Source organism: Callithrix jacchus, chromosome 8, assembly GCF_049354715.1.
Source record: "Callithrix jacchus isolate 240 chromosome 8, calJac240_pri, whole genome shotgun sequence".
Taxonomy (NCBI): domain Eukaryota; kingdom Metazoa; phylum Chordata; class Mammalia; order Primates; family Cebidae; genus Callithrix; species Callithrix jacchus.
In genome coordinates, this window is record NC_133509.1 from 39387916 (window position 1) to 39406000 (window position 18085).

The 18085-nt window shown below is 40.6% G+C and overlaps 1 protein-coding gene across 1 annotated transcript in view; it reads left to right on the plus strand.

The window, feature by feature from the left end:
* The window catches only part of SCG3 (secretogranin III), a 39831-nt gene extending 24216 nt beyond the window's left edge, over nt 1-15615 (plus strand). Inside the window, exons 11-12 of the mRNA XM_002753486.5 lie at nt 10648-10728; nt 15034-15615. Coding sequence (XP_002753532.3) covers nt 10648-10728; nt 15034-15152 — 200 coding nt within the window. The 3' untranslated portion in view covers nt 15153-15615. The remainder of the gene's footprint in view (nt 1-10647; nt 10729-15033) is intronic.
* Nucleotides 15616-18085: the final 2470 nt, after the last annotated feature.

Here is an 18085-nt window from a genome sequence, read left to right on the forward strand (position 1 = left end):
TCAGGTCCGAATGTGGGATCTAGTTATATAGTTCAGTGGTTCGAATCCCCTTATTACAAAGTTGTGCTAGTTACATCATGGAAATTTACATCTCTATATCTCAGATAGATATTATTTTTCTGAAACTCAATGTCTTTACCATTAGTTGTGAACAAATGGTTTGAACCTACCTTATTTTTCTGTCATTATGATATATTGACATCTTTGATATAATTGGGACCTTATTTATGTCTTATCACTTGAGCTCGGGAGGTGGGGCTGCACTGCTGTACTCCAACCTGGGTGACACATCGAGATTAATATCTCATTTGTAGGTTCATCTACAGAGTTTGTTCTTTTGGAACTGAGAGAGTGAGTCAGTGCTCTCTTTGGGGAGGTTGTGGAGGAACCTACCTAATTTATCATCTTAAAACACACCACTGGGCTTTCCGAAAAGAGATTTTCATTGATTACGTATTACCATCAGTGGCAATGAATAGGTGAACTTTTCTTATTCCTTGTTATGATGTGATATGAGATCACAAGGACTAATCTTGTTCACGGCATAGCTCTCAATTTTGAAGAGACTGTTTGGCCCACTTAAAGGTTCCACCCAATGTCTCCTGCTCACACAAATAGAAGCAAGTTCCTATTCAAACTTGATTATAGACCTATGTTTAATGTCTGTGTATGAAGTAGAAGAGAAACAAACTAGCTATGTATTTAATACCTTGAAACTCAATAATACCAATAAAATTACAAACTATTTCCCTTTTGTATTGCTACTACCTTTGCTAACACTTGATATCAGCTTTTTCCATTTGTGTAAGTTACTTCAGCTATTGTCGTTGGTGATGATGATGACTTTATGCTTCGGTTGGTGTACTTCGGCAGTGGGGGCTCTCTACATTTCTCCTTAGTCCCTTGAGTACATCATCTTTGCTTTCTGGCAACAATTGGATATTGTACATCCACTCTGAATTTTCCTTTCCAAAGACTTGAAATCAATTCTCCTTCAAGGAGTTCTGGTTTCTTTTTGTAGAAAAGACTTGTAGAATCAGACACCCGAACCTGGGCTTTATGGGTTTGCATGAGTGGTGATAGTGGCGAAAGATGCTGCTTCTATTTCAGCTACTAGGACATTTTTGAGACAAGGCCGAAAAAGATAGTTTTTCCTTAATATATCAAGTTTGTATTGATTTTTCTTATCTTGTACATTTTTATATTTCTGTACCATTCTTTTCTCTAGCACGAATTCCATAGACCATCACAATCTTTTCCTACATTGACATAGCTGATGTGTCAGCTCCAACGGTTTGGTAGTGGCCCAGGTTGAGAAAGTTTATGATATTGCATCTGGACTCAGGAAGAAAGAAAGTTGGAATGATCAATTAATAATGTTTGTCCTGAGCAAGAGTAGGCAGAACTGGTGATATGTGTGCCATGTTTGGGGACTCAGACTTCTATTCAACCCTAGGTCATTCTGGATGGGTGGTAAACTCTTTTAAAAAAAATATTAATAGTTTTTTTTTTTGAAATTGTGGTAAAATATATGTAACATAAAATTTACCATCTTAACTATTTTTAACTGTGCAGTTTTGAGGCCCAAAGTACATTTACAGTATTGTGGTACCATCACCATCATCCATCTCCAGAGTTCTTTTCATCTTGCAAAACCAAAACTCTATAACCATTAAACAACACTTTTCCATTCCCGCTCTCCTCACTCCATGACAATAACCATTCCATTTTCTGTCTCTATGGATCTGACTACTCTAGGGACCGTAAATAAGTGGAATCATATAGCATTTTTCCTTTTGCGACTGGCTTATGTAACTTAGCATAGTGTCCTAAATATTCACCATGTTGTAGCAAGTGTCAGAATTTTCTTCCTTTTTTAAGGCCGAATAAATACTCCATTGTAGGTATATGCCACATTTTATGTGTTTATTTGTCTATAAACCCTTGAGTTGCTTCTACCTTTTGGCTGTTGTGAATAATGCTGATATATATATGGGTGTAAAAATGTCTCTGAGCTCCTTCTTTCAGTTCTTTTGGGTATATATCCAGAAGCAGAATTGCTGGATCACATGCTAATTCTATTTTTAATTTTTTGAGGAACCACCATACTGTTTTTCTGCAGCAGCTGCACCATTTTAAATGTCTACCAATCGTGTGCAGAGTTCCAGTTTCTCTACATCCTTCCCTTGACTTTTTATTTCTGGATTTTTTTTTTAACCTCATAGATGTGAAGTGGAGGATAAATGGTAAACTTTTAAAAAATCACTAACCAGAGGTGCACACCTGTAATTCCAGCACTTTGGGAGGCCGAGATGGGCAGATCCCGAGGTCAAGAGATCAAGACAATCCTGGCCAACATGGTGAAAACCTGTCTGTACTAAAAATACACAAATTAGCTAGGCATGGCGGTGTGAGCCTGTAGTCCCAGCTACCTGGGAGGCTGAGGCAGGAGAATTGCTTGAACCAGGGAGGTGGAGGTTGCGGTGAGCCGAGATTGCACCACTGCACTCCAGCCTGGTGACAGAGCAAGAGTCCATCTCAAAAAAGAAAAAAAAAAAGCTAACCAGGAAAAGAGTGGCCTATGACCTAAGACAGAGAACCAGGAATTGGGCAGCATAGAGCACTACAGCTCACCTCAACAGAAATCCAGCATGCCACAATCAGCCCCTCTGGAAGTCACCCATGTATAGCAATCATATTTCCCTAGAACCCAGTGAGCTACAGGCTGTGTCCTTTGACTTGCTAGGGTAACATGCTCAGTGCTTTAAACAAAACCTTCTATCACTCTGCACAGGGCTGTAGGAATGGGTACTGAAAACATCATGTAAAAATGAATACAAAGGAGATTCTTAGTAGTCCACTATTGCCTATTTAGGATGTGAGTGTTTGGAGACTAATGATGCAGGTGAATTTCCTTCTTCATTAGGATTTTCATCAGATAGTAATGGGGAGAGAGGAAAAGAGTAGACTAAACCTCTATTGATTTAGTGTTATTCTTTTTTTTTCCACAACAGACTCTCGCTCTGTTGCACAGGCTGGGGTACAGTGGCACAATTTTGGTTTGCTGCAACCCCTGTCATCCAGGTTCAAGTGATTCTCGTGCCTCAGCTTCCTGAGTAACTGGGATTACAGATGTGTGCTACCACACCCAGCTAATTTTTGTATTTTTAGTAGAGATGGGGTTTCACGATGTTGGCCACGCTGGTCATGAACTCCCAACCTCAGGTGATCCACCCAATCCATCCAGCTTACCAAAGTGCTGGATTACAAGTGTAAGCCACCACACCTGACCTAGTGTTATTCTTTGTAATGGCTCTTCTAAAACATTAGAAAAAAGGCAGAAATTTTAGGTTATAATGAGTCCTTCTGCTATTGTTCACAGATGTAATTTATTCACGTTACCCCTGACCCCAGTACTCTGGGATAAGGACAACTGACTCTAGTACAGTTTAGAAAACACCAAATAAATTTAAGCCAAGGACCTACAGTTTCTAGGGAAAAAAAAATTAATCCCCAAAAGGACATACCGACATATATCTTTGTATTCACAGTTGTTTTATTGCACTTTTCTCAAGGAGTATTTTGCTTCTCTGTTACAAAACCCAGTGAGAAAACACCCATTGTCTCTAGGTAGAAAAGCATCCATGTGAGTGGAGGCAGGGTTGACTGGGTTTTCTGGGACAGTTATTCAGCAAGAAATAAACACTTATTCCAATGGCATGCCTGGCTCTGTGCTTAGGAAGCAGCTACAGAAGGAATATGAGAACCGGTTCTCGTCTTTGAGGACTCAAGCAAGCTTTGAAATGGCCCAAGAATAGTCCCTAACCCATATGCCATCAAGTGCAACACAGGCCACGTACATGCACATATATCTCATTTACTGAGGAGCCAGACATGTACAGAACAGGATCCCTCTGGGACAGAAAGTTGGAGAACATTACAGAGTAGAACAAGGGGTGAAGTAATGGTCCAGCTAAAACCACTTAAGGAAATAATTAGAAGCAGAACACATTGGCTGGAATATCTGTGGGGAGTCTGTTTTGGCCTTGCAGAGTGTGAGCTGATGGCTCTATCTAACCACAGCAACTGTTTATTAACCATACCTAGCATGAGCTGGGTCCTGTAAGGAATATAAGTAATAATAATAATAGCAATAATGATAATAATACTCGACATTTATATCATGCTTCAGTTTACAAAGGATGTTTATATGCATCTCATTTCAAGCTTAATTTTAAAAACATCCAACTTCATTACTAATGATGAAAAATGATACATTTACCTTTGAAAATAGTTTAAACTATTTAAATTATGGTTTCCACAGGGGCCCATGTTAAGAATAATAGTTTTAAATGTTGGTCTGGTTGTTTAACTGATTCAGTAATTATTTCTAAATTTATGGATATTCTAATATATTATAATTTATTCTAATTTCAGTGAAATCTATAAAGTTGCTTAACTTTTCAAGTAAATTGCTCTCTGAAAACCAAAAAAAAACTACTTTCAAACTTTATTATCTAATTGTGGCTCTTTTTGCCAGTTGGATGTTTACTTATTCACATCTGTTCTGTGAGTCACTGAAAATCTTTTTTTTAATCATCCAAGGGATGAGATAAGCATTATAACACCCATAAACTCATTCCAGCACTATCATTTGTCAACTTTATGGCTGGATAAAAAGTTAGGCTGGAAAAGGTGATCTCTAAGATAACTCTCACTTAAATATCCTATCATCTTCATCTCTTTTTTTATGGGAGCCAGAAAAGTTAGCCTATTTAATTGATAAATTGATTATAAATTGCCTAATTTGTGTGGATATACTTATTTTTTAAGCAACATAAAAGAAGAGATTCATGCCTCCCTTCAAGTCTCCAGGGATTCTGTTAGAAATTTCCAAAAATAATGAGTTCAGTATTCTCCCCTGAGAGTCAGCAAGTGGGTCAGGAAGTCCCAAGTAGGCTTGGGAGAGCTACATATCAACATGGATTTTTCAAGGACAGCAAAGGGGAATTTCTTTCTATATATATAAATCATGAATCTCCTCTTTAGAATTCAACCCTTGATTCACAAATCAGTAAAACAAGGCCTAGAAAATGATTGACTTGCTCAAGATCTCATGGCCAGAGTGTAGAGCTGGCCTTGAACCCATGTTTTCTGACTCTGCATCTAGTGTTCCTCCAGTCTTCCATGCTGCATCTCATGGGCATGTAAAATGTCATCATTATGCAGAATCTTGAATCTAACAGCTCTGTGGTCTATGTTAGCATCCATGACATCAGTATCAGTTGCTTTGCTTCATCCAGTTCAAAAGTGTAATCATGCAATCTTGACATAATTTTAAGTATTATATCAAACCTAATTTTTATAAAAACTCTTTCACAAGACCTAATGTCTTTAGTATATCCAGTATGCATTAGGCTACCCCTATTGCTTTGTATACTTCCCCCAGAGAGAGAGAGTCAGGACAGCATAATAGAGTAAGGACAAATTAGTGTTTAGAAAAGATATTTTTCTCAGTGTTAAAAACCAGAACAGCCAGAAAAGCAAGGCTGCATCTTGACTCTGGCCCTTTTCCCGTCTGCTTCAGCATATGTTTTAAGACTGTGCTCTATTACCTCAGTCATGAGCTATTTTTTTCCAAAGGAAGCTGAAATAAATTGAGGGAAAAAAAATAGTCCAGCTTTCCGAAGTTGACTCTCATACGGCTTTCAGTGCACACTGTGTAAATGAAAGATTTGCTTTACAGCTCTTACAAAGAGAAAAGTCAATATGAGCCAGCTGCTTTGCCCCAAGAGCAGAAGAGCACCTGATGTTATTCCCATTGTTGCCAATGCTCTTGTAAAGCTATGGAGGTCTTAATACTGCTGGCAATGGTTTCCAAACTTTGCTGCACATTGAAACCACCTCAGGATCATTAAAAAGTACAAACATGACCAGGTGCAGTGGCTCATGCCTATAATCCCAGCACTTTGGGAGACCAAGGCAGGTGGATCACCTGAGTTCAGGAGTTTGAGACCAGCCTGGCCAACATGGTGAAACCCCTTCTCTACTAAAAATACAAAAAATTAGCTAGGCATAGTGGCGGGCACCAGTAATCTCAGCTACTTGGGAGGCTGAGGCAGAATTGCTTGAACCCGGGAGGTGGAGGTTGCAGAGAGCCAAGATCGTGCCATTGCACTCCAACCTGGGTGACAGAGTAAAACTCTGTCTAAAAAAAAAGTACAAATGTTTGGTCCCTAGTCCCAAATATTCTCATTTAATTGGTCTGAGGAGCAATCTGGACATTGGGACTTTAAAATTTTTCTCTAAGTGACTTTAATGTTCATCAAAGTTTGAAAACCACTGCCTTGTCAGCCAGTTTAATAACAGCAGGCACTCAATTTCTCTAGTCTAAAAGGTGAATTTGACCCAGCCCCAGACATTAAAGGCTCCATATTCATTTTGGTTCAAAACCAGGCTCTGACTCTGTATTAGTCCCTTCCCATGCTGCTAATAAATAACATACCTGAGATTGGGTAATTTATAAAGGAAAAAGGTTTAATTGACTCAGTTCCACAGGACTGAGGAGGCCTCAGGAAACTTATGATCATGGGGGAAGGAGAAACAAACACATCCTTCTTCACACAATGGTAGAAAGGAGAAGTGCTGAGCAAATGGGGAAAAGCCCCTTATATAAACCATCAGATCTCATGAGAACTCAGTCACTATCACAAGAACAGCAGCATCAGGGTAACTGCCCCCATGATTCCATTATCTCCCACTGGGTCCCTCCCATGACACATGAGGAGTACAGGAATGACAATTCAAGATGAGAGTTGAGTGGGAACACAACCCAACCATATCAGACTCTTACTTAGCTATGTCCCCTTGGGCATGTCATTTAACCTCTCTGAGCCTTAGTTTCTTCATGAATAAAATGGGAACAACAATATTTAATTCAGAGAGTTCTATGAAGATAAATGACATGTGGATATACTATATCTATCACATTTGTGCTTCAAATTGTTTCTGATATACCTTTCATTAGGTTTGGAATCCATTAAAGTTCAGGTCTTTCAAATAAATGATTCATTTTCACTAAAAAAAAAGGCAGAGATAAATCTATGCCATTTATATGTTTTTTTTAAGATGCAGTTTCCTAGTTTGGATTCCATGCTCACTGGGCAATCTTCTAATTGCAATTTGGCTTCTGTATAGAAAGCTTTCATCCATTTACTCATTGACAAATATTTCTGTAGTGCTTACTATCTGTCAGTCCTTGTTCTAGGCATGAAGGTACATCAGCAAATAACAAGACAATATACTTAATAAAGTATATGCTACAATAGAAGATGATAAGTAGTCACCTTCTGATTGACAAAAATAAAGCATAAAAGAGGATGAGAATGATGGGGTAGTCTGTTATAAATTAGGGAGACTATCATAATCATATATGTTATGACCCATGAGATACTAGTCTCTCAATGAATTGCAGCCCAATTTTCTTGAGAGTAAACTCATTCTCTGTTGTGAGTTGATAATGTCAATAGAGTGAATAAAATAGCTTTTCATACATTACATACTTTTTAAAATTCCACACCATTTTTATAGGTAATTGGTTCCTAAACAAAAAGCAGCCTAATACAATAATGCTGAGACCTTTAATTTATTTTTCTTTTGAGTCAGGATCTGGCTGACTCAAAGCTGGTTGCCCAAGCTGGAGTGCAGTGGTACAATCTTGGCTCACTGCAACCTCCACCTCCTGGGCTCAAGCAGTCCTCCCCGCTCAGCCTCCTGATAGCTGGGACTACAGGTACACACCACTATGCCTGGCTGATTTTCTTTTTCTTTTTTTCTTTTTGGTAGACATGGGGTTTTTCCATGTTGCCCAGACTGGTCTCAAACTCTTGGGCTCAAGTGATCCGCCCATCTCAGCCTCTGAAAGTGCTGGGATCACAGTTGCAAGCCACAGATCCCGATCAAGGCCTCTATTTCAAACTCTCTTATATTGAGTTCCCTCCACGGCATGCACTAAGAAAAGGATTTGAGGTGAAGAAGCTTAATTCGGAAGTGACCCCAGGAAGCACCACTGCAAGGTGGGGACATGAACAGGAAGAGAAAGAAGCCAATACGAGGTGTGTTAATGAGCAAGCTTCAGCATCGGCAACTAGAGCTCAATCCTATTAAAGACTTCTGGGAAACAGTGGAACACTCCTGAGGAACAAGGAAGCTAACGCATTGATCTACCCATTTCATCCACCATCAGCTGAGAGTTGCTCTAATAGCTGTCTATGAAGAGGGAGGCATGAGAGTGGGCAACGTGTGCCCCACTATGGCAAAAACTCCTTTTTATTTTTACTCTCCTAACTTTGGAATTTTTAATGCAGTGTTTAAACAGACTAAGCTGTGGTTTTTGTTATCCCAAATAGGCTCTAACATCTTGATACGATATCAGAGGAGACAGTAGAAAAAAATGCTTAAAATTATTTAAAGAACGGCGGGCGCGGTGGCTCACGCCTGTAATCCCAGCACTTTGGGAGGCCAAGGCGGGTGGATCACGAGGTTAAGAGATCGAGACCATCCTGGTCAACATGGTGAAACCCCGTCTCTACTAAAAATACAAAATATTAGCTGGGCACGGTGGCGCCTGCCTGTAATCCCAGCTACTCAGGAGGCTGAGGCAGGAGAATTGCCTGAACCCAGGAGGCGGAGGTTGCGGTGAGCCGAGATCGCGCCATTGCACTCCAGCCTGAGCGAAACTCTGTCTCAAAAAAAAAAAAAAAAAAAAAATTATTTAAAGAACAAGACTATTTTTAGACATAATCGAAAGTTTCAGAAGCCCTACCTAATGTGTGAATGATAAACCATTATTCATTATAGCGAGCCCTATGGGGATCACTAGTTTGATTTAAACACTTCAAAATAATGAAGTTGCATTGTTTAGAAATGGTCTGCACTAAAATTTCTTTCTTTGTTCAAAATGCCTTATGTAACTGAATTAATTTGAAATAGAAAACATTGCATTTTTAAAATTATTATTTTTGTATTTATGTATTACTAGAAATAGGGTCTCACAGTGTTGTGCAGACTGGTCTTGAACTCCTGGCCTCAAACAATCCTCCCACCTCAACCTCCCAGACTGCTGAAATCAAGGCAGTTTCTATACCAACTATTGAAGTAAAGAAGGACTAAAAATTGTGGCTCTCTTTGGGTGTTCGTTCATTCAGCCCTTTTTGCATAGGAGTCTCTGTGCTTCTTTGGGGACCAGTTGGCACAGATCTTCAGTGGTAAGGCAAGAGTGGGCTTCAAGATTAGGAAGAAAGATGCTCAGAAAGTCACTTAGGTAAATGCAGTGGGGGAACTGGAACATGGGCAACTCTTAGGGCAGTGTTATTGTACCTGGACAGTAGTTGGAGGTACCCAGGTTCAAACCCGGCTCTGCTACTTACTAGCCATGTGATCTTCAGCATATGACTTTCTCTCTGTGTGCTTCAGTTTCTTCATCTGTAAAATGGTGATGATAATAGGACTGCCTCAAAGAGTTGTTGTGAAGAATAAATGAGATAAAGCATTTTGGAGCATAAAGCAGTCCCTGGCACATGACGAGCACACAGTACAGGTAGCTCAACCACGAGGGCTGTGCAGTAGAGTAGAGGTAACAGGGTTCAGATGGGGCTCTGAAAAGAATGGTCACCACACTGAGCTCTGCAGCTACTGCTTCTTCAGAGGCCCTGGACTTTGAAAGCCTCTTTTTTAGGGCCTTGCCTTGTTAAGAGAATGGCTGATTTCTTTGATACAGAACCTACTGTCCATGTCTGAAGGTGAGGTCTCATCCTTTAGATAATGCAGGTAGCAGAAACTAAGCAGACCAGAGTCCAAATGCCAGCTGTTATGTCCTACGTAGACCTAGCCCACTCACTTCACCTCTCTGAGCCCTGGATTCCTCATCTCTCAGTGGACAGTAATATCCACTTGCAGACATCAGTACAGGTAAAGGGCATCATGGAGTAAGTGCATGAGTGATGCCTGGTGTTCTCAAGCCACACTTGAGGCCCATCAAACAGTGTTTACATCCTGGAGAGTTTTATTAGAACCAGTTCTAAGGTTTGCCATCCAAACCTTGAAGTAAGGCATTGGTCACCTCTTTGTGTAAGTTTTTATCCTCCCCCTGCCCAAATTGGGCAGAAGACTTAGAGCTGCTTACACAAAGCCACACATTGGGACTTTTAACTGAAGTGATGGAATCTTTAAGTATCTGCCACTCTCATTCAAGTCCTTGGCCTGATTATGCGCCTCAGTTTGGAAGAAACATCCCTAAACAGAAATGAACTAATCTAGGGACCCATCTATCTCATAAACTGAATCAAAGCTCTTCTCTGCCAGGACATTAAGGTGGATTTATTTGCATGTGGAATCATGCCCCTTGACATTTACCAACTTGATTCTTCCTCCTGGAACCTCATCCCCACCTGCTCTCCTTGACCAAAACCCCTCAACACACAAACACATATATACACATACAAATATGTGATGTTGCCTAGTTAGGGAAATAACCTTGCAAGTGCTACATTAGTCTAATATTTGTGGTTTTCAACATAAGTGTGGTCTTCAAAATGAGATGTAGTGATATTTTCTGAGTGTTTGATATAGTTCTCTTACCTCTTCTAGGAAAAACAGAAGCCTATTTGGAAGCCATCAGAAAAAATATTGAATGGTTGAAGAAACATGACAAAAAAGGAAATAAAGAAGGTAGGACTGAGTGTGCAGACTTCACCCATTTGTCAGGGGCTCTTGTTATATAAAAATTCCCACAGTCAGATTGACTGTGCTAAAGTCTCCCTTCAAAGCCCAAAAAAGACTGAAGTCACCTCTCAGATTCAGAGGGAAACAGAATCCCATTTATCTTATTATTCAAATTAGCCTTTCAAATAAAGGCATTTTCTTTTCTTTTATGTTTTATTATGAAAAATTTAAAGCAAATATAGAACTAATAGCATAATGAATCTCTGTGTCTCCAGCACCCATCTTCAATGTTGCCAGTCTTGTTTTATCTGGCCCCCCTTTCTTGGAGTATTTTAAACAAAGTTATTTTCTGAGCACATATTTTGTACACCCTGCAGTCATAAAAGCAGTCACTTACTTACATAAAGCAAAACACAGAACCAGGTCCTGTTTTGAGTGCCAGGAATGCGCCGTCCAAGGAGTGCACAGCATCATTAGAGCTATGGGTGGCCCTGCTCAGTGATGTCATGGATAGGTGTGCTACTGCCAAGGAGGTGAGAAGATGGAGAAGATCTTCATACTAGAACAGAGACAGTTGAGAGAAGGGCCACAAGAAAGCCTTCCCTGAAAAGTTAAGGATGATCTGCCGAGTGAGGAGAGACGGAGGCAGAGGGAACACTAGGTACTGAGACATAAAGGGACAAAACAGAGGGGTGGTTGTGGGAACTAGAGCCATTCATTTCCCCGGGGAACACTGGATGTTTGTGGAGAAGAGCAGCGGACAGGGTTGGGAAGCGGGCAGTGGCCATGCCAGGAAGACGTTTGTGCACCCTTCAAAGGAGGTTGGTTTTAGCCAAGGGAGCCTAAATTGGGCCTAATTAGGTTAAGAACTGAGAAATGCATCTGGCCGCAGAGTGATTACAGATTGAAAAATTAAGACCCCAGAAGGCAGGAGAGAGATAAGGAGGCAAGACAGAGGGAGAGATCTGGAGCAGAAATATGGGGCTTAAACCAATGGACAACAGAGGAAATAAAAAGGAAGGGAGGAACTCAAGAGCTATGTGGAGAAGGGGGATTCTGATATGATTCCCAGGTATCTGGCCAGAGCAGTTGCAAAGTGATGATTTCCAAAGAAACAGGTAATGCTTCTCTAACTTTAAAGTGCATCCAAATCACCTGGGGAACGTAAATATCCCACTGCCCAGGTTGCACTGCAGCACTACTAAATCAGAAATTCTGGGACAGAGCTCTGGCATCAGTATTTTTTTCAACTCCCCAGGTTATTCCAGTATGCAGCCAAGTTTGCAAACTGCTGAGATATAGCAGAGAGAGAGAAAGAGGTATTTTCAACACCCTCTTAGCTTGGGTGTTCTGAGTGTAATGGCAACAGTTATCAGGTATTCATGCATACTTTATTTGGTTCAAAATAATTGTTGAACCAATTTTAATGTCAGTTACATTAAAATTTACATGAACCATATTTCATCAAATCTGTCATTGATTAAAAATGCACCATTGTTTTATGTGCCATTAAATTACAACATGCCATCAATGACTGCAAAGACTTTAAAATGTTCATCTTAGAATCATTGTAATACACTGTGTACCAAAATACATTCCAAAGCCATGGTAAATTGTATGGTACATCAATTTGGAGGATTTGTTACTGCTTTCACTGATTAGCATATGAATCAGATTCCTGGTCATATTCAACATCTTGCAATTCAACTCCCATTCCAGAAATGACCAACCTGGTGAAGCATGGAACTCTGGTGCTTGCATATGGAAGGCTTTGTTAGCAGACTTCAGAATAATAGTGTAGGTTCGATGCTCCCTTTTGTCTCTGGGAAATATGCAGTATGCTCTCTTGAAAACAGAAACAGAGAGCTCTTTCTCCACTGCCCTCCTATGTGCTCTGCTTGACTTGGGGTTATTTCTCAAAGCCTGTGGGGGATCTAGTTCCTAGGGCCGTGCAGTGGCTGCAGCTGTATCAGCAGGGAAAATTACTATTAGTCCCAAACCTTTGTTAACCGTCGTTTCTCCCCACCACCAAACAAGCAAGCAATTCTGTAACCAACACCAGCTGGGTGCCCACCAATTCAGTTTAATTCCAACACTACCTAGAGATAGCCTCAGACACCACAGGGCGAGGGTGCAGTCCCAAAAGAGGGCTTCTTCCTTCCCATCAGTTCCATGTCCAGGCCTCTGGAACAGCTGACTGACTGGCTTTAAGTTTCAACTTCCACAACCTCCTCTTAGAGTTCAGTTAATTTGCTGGAGTGGGCCTGGTGTGGTGGCTCACACCTGCAATCCTAGCACTTTGAGAGGCCAAGGTGGGAGGATTGCTTGAGGCCAGGAGTTAGAGACCAGCCTGGTCAACATAGCGAGACCCCTGTCTCCACAGAAAATTTAAAAATTAGCCAGGTGTGGTGGTGCACACCTGTAGTCCCAAGCCGCTCAGGAGGCTGAGTCAGGAGGATCACTTGAGCCCAGCCGTGAGCCATGATCATACCACTGCATCCAGCCTGGGTAAAAGAGTAAGACTTTGTCTCAAAAAAAAAAAAAAAAAAAAAGGATCCCTTAGAATTCAGGGAAATGCATTTACTGATTTATTAAAAGGATATTTTAAAGATACAAATAAACAACCAGATGAAGAGATACATAGGGTGAGGTCTGGAAGAGTCTGGAGTACAGGAGCTTCCATCCTTGTGGAGCTGGGATGCACCATCCTTCTGGCATGTGAATGAGTTTTTGTTCACGTTTCTATCAACCTCCACATGTTAACCTCTCTGGAAGCTCCTGAATCCTGTCCTCTAGGGCCTTTCATGGAGACTTCGTTGGATAGGCATGATTGACAACCATGTAGAAATGTGATTGGACAAAAAGGGCATGGCCTAAACCCAGCAAGGCCTGTCACTTCAGATTCTTCATGGCTTCTCTGTGAGGCATCCTTCCTCCAAGGTTTGGGGCAGAGCCCTCTATGGAGCAAAGGTCTTATGACCCACAATCAGATTAGAGTCCTGCCTTAGGCAGGTGAAAGGAGGGCAGGTCAGAGAGAGAGAAAGATTCTGCCTCCTGAGACCTTCTTCTGAGGCCCTAAGTGCCCCAACATTATGACAAGAAGCCATAAGTCAGGAATCATGGACAAAGATCTATATAGATAGATGATAGATGGATGGATAGATAGATAGATAATGTCATATCCTATAACCTCCTGGGGAGTAACTAAGGTGATGACTGTAAAGTGCTCAGTGCTGGGAGTTCTCTTTCAATCCTCGTGGCTGTGCCCTAACAGGGAGCAGATGTCCTGCTTGCTGGAGAGGAAAAAAGCCCTGTCTAAGCCTCACTCACTTAGTGATTGTTGAGAGGTCCTTCATGCTTCATTTTCCTTTCTCATAGAAGCTTAAGGATACCCAGGTAACCTAGGCTCAGATTACATTCAGGCTCACTAAGGGTGGCTGCTAAACCACCCTTTTAGACCTACTCTCTCCTTTCTCTCCCCCTTACCAGCTAACAGAAAGCAGGGTTCTGTCTGGTCATTTACAGCTATAATTGCTTAATACTTAAAAAATCAAGGGGAAATTGGGTTTTTTAAAGCTTTTGGAAAGGTTTCATTGGCAGCCTTCTCACTTGGAAATCTCTATTTTTGGTGGATGTTTTGATAATTTATATAGATTTTGTTTGTTTAGGTAGGACAGAGGAACCAAGAAGAGTTTACAGTCTGGCTTTTTGCTCCGTGCATACAATTCAAACAGCATGAAATAAAGTAACTCTTAATTTGAAAAAATAGTGGGTTGTCACATCAACAGGGTGTTAACTTAGTGTAAGTCAGGAAGTCAGAACACCTGGTTCTAATCATAACTTTTACTACCTGTGTGACCTTGAACAAGGCACTTAACCCCTGAGTGTGGTTCCTGGACCAACAGCATCAGTATCACCTGACAGCTTGTTTAAAATGCATAACCTGGATCCTCACCCCAGACCTACTGAATATGAATCTGCAACTTCCCAATGGCCCCAGGTAATTGGTATAAACATTAAAGTTTGCAAAGCCCTGGTCATGAGCCTATTTCCTCTTTGGTCAAATGGGGATGGTATGACCCACCCGAACATCTCACAGGGTTATGATGAAAAGCAGATGAGATAATACACGTAAACATTATTTTATACTGCAAAATACTGCACAAATGCCAAGAATTAAAATGTCTCCCAATGTGAAACATGGAGAATGCTAATTGTGTTATTGTATAAAATGCTTCTCAATTAATGGTAATCACTGTAATGGGATTGGCCTTTCCTGATCTTTGCTCTTGATGCTCTAATATTTTCCAGATTATGACCTTTCGAAGATGAGGGACTTCATCAACCAACAAGCTGATGTTTATGTGGAGAAAGGCATCCTTGATAAGGAAGAAGCTGAGGCCATCAAGCGCATTTATAGCAGCCTGTAAAAATGGCAAAAGATCCAGGAGTCTTTTGACTGTTTCAGAAAACATAATATAGCTTAAAACACTTCTAATTCTGTGATTAAAATTTTTTGACCCAAGGATTATTAGAAAGTGCTGAATCACCTTTTAGAGGTGATTAAAACATAGCTTTCTTCCCGTAAAAACTATCTGAAAGTAAAGTTGTATGTAAGCTGAGATTTTGTAAACGAAATCCTTATTTCCTCATAGACTTATATTTTATCATCAGAATATGTTGCTTTGAAAAAGCCTCTAATGGACCCTAAAGCTCACCCTTCTTCCCACTGTCTCATCCACACAAGCATTTCCTGAAGTATTGAGGGGGTTCTGTTTTCAAGGCATGCCAGGTACCAAAGCACCTTGCAGAATGTGTCTGTTACAAGATGTTGTTTCCATTAGCAGTTCCCTTTGGAGAGCTGAAATAAATTCACATTTTCTCAAAGTCTCATAGCTTTGGAAGAGCCGTCTACTTTTTTGGCTGCTCTTTTTATCTAGTTCTTTATTAGGCCCAGTGACGCAAAAAGGATCAGATAAATGGGTACAAGATTTGCTGGATTTACTAACAGTTTCCCCCTGCTCTTAACACTTCCTATTAGTGACTTTTCAGACACTGAGTTTACTTATCAAGAGGGATATTTATGTCCTCTCTAAGAAGACAAACAAGGTAGTAAACACTGCATAAAGCAAGGCAAAAAGGTATGCCCCATCTCAGTTATCTAAACTGGATTAGAGCCAAGCCAAGGTTTCTCAACAGAGAGCAAAGGGTCAGGCAGTAGGATAAAAATAGAGATAAAGATCATTCCTTCCTTGTGATCCAAAGCTGGTAGAGCAGCTTCCCTGGAGGAAAAGGTTAATGAACTTCAGGTTCCAGCAACTCAGCCCCCGTCACAAACACAGCCTGGGAAACAAACATACAGTGGTCCAAGGTCCTCTTGAAATGCTCACAGTTAATGTTCACAAACCAGAGAATGCTTTGAAAATGTATTATTCAGTGTAAATTAATTACATACATATTTTCTATATATTTGCTTCAAATCGTAAAAATAACAGAATGTTTTGTGTATTAGCTGTCACTATGACCATGTTTCAAATGGTCTTCTGACACCTGCATTGCTGTCCCGAATGCCCCTATCTGGTATGCCACCTTTTGGTGGGGACTGTAGGGAAAGGCTGGTTTTCACGGGTAGGTGATGGCTGCTGCTTCTCCCATCCTCTTCAGAGAGTTGCAGAAACAAACAAAAGCCAAAGCCTGAACACACACACACAAACCAGACTCAGTATGCTCTAGAGAAGCCAATACCCATCCATGGGTGGAGAGAGGGAACTAAAAATACCCTTGCCCAAATAACACTTGCCAAAACACAGAGAACCAGACTGTTTCCATGAGTCATCATTGATAACATGGCCGACTCTGATTCAGCTGAACCCAAACAGGCTGCATGCATGTCCATCAGACAATAAACTGGCACTGACTAAAGCATTTTATCCATTTGCTTTTCTATAATGGATCTAAATACCTATGCAGTATTTTTGAAAATAAGAATGTACTTAGGGAGTTTATTGCAGTTCTTAAAGCACATTGGCATTCATTAGCTCCTACTCATGACCAAAACAAAAGGAAGATCATCAGTCCTGTTTTATAAATGAGGAAGCTGGTTCACAAAGGGAACAAAAGCACAGGATATGCTCCAGCTTCTGTGACCAAGAAATGGTAAAGCTGGGATAGAACCTAAGTTTCTTGTCTCTCAGCCCACTCCAGTGATTCTATGCGCAAGGTAGGGACTGAAGTACTCAGTCTCGAACAGTTCAACTGTGGCCACGAAGAATTCCAAGTTACTAACAACTTGAAGATGAGCAATGTTTGGCTAGAGAATGCTAAGAGAGACTGTAGGCAAAAATAAAATACTCAGAAAAAAAGTTTTTAAGATTGTGGTCTTAATTTCAAATGTCTTTTGGATGACTCTCAAATTTCAGATCACTTTAGGTTCAATAGCACGACAACTCTACATTTTTAATGGTTCTTAGGCCACCAGAGATGCTTGTTTGAACCTTTTCTTACATACATACCTGTTTTCCTTCCCTTATGTTTTTCATTTAGGTCTCTCTTCATCCAACTAACTCCCCACAGTTCAGGTAATGAATACAAGCAAACAGCAAAGCATTATCAGGAGAGTGCCCTATTTTAAAAAAAACAAAACACCTTTTTTTGAGATGGAGTCTCGCTCTGTCACCCAGGCTGGAGTGCAGTGGCATGATCTCTGTTCACTGCAACCTCCGCATCCCAGGTTCAAGCAATTCTCCTGCCTCAGCCTCCCAAGTAGTTGGGATTACAGGTGTGCACCACCATTCCCGGCTAATTTTTTGTGTTTTTAGTAGAGATGGGGTTTCACCATGCTGGGCAGGCTAGTCTCAAATTCCTAACCTCATGATCCACCCACCTCAGCCTCCCAAAGTGCTGGGATTACAGGCATGAGCCACTGTGTCCAGCCAGAGAGTACCCTATATCAAAGATGCTATAACATGACAAAAAAAGATAAGACACAAAGGATTATGTATGTTATGAACAAACAAGAAAATCAGCAAGACAAGGGCTGACAGCTACTGTTTCCCATTGATGCAGCAGTTGGTCAGCCTTAGGGTTTGGAAGTGTACAGTTCTAATTCTGCAAGCTCTGATGCATTAACACGTAAGGGCATTTGTTTCTTGTTTACTGGATGACCTGAAGAAGTGAGACAGAAGGAAAGAAAATGAGGGAAGATAAAAGAGAGAGGAGAAAAAGTAACAAAAAGAGGAAAACGAAATTATTTTTGCTATGTTGAGATGGGGTAGATATGGGGAATTTCAGTGGAAGCCTAAAGATTTATTTAATGTAACAGTTGAATAGAAATCAAGACCAAAATAATATATAATTATAAATG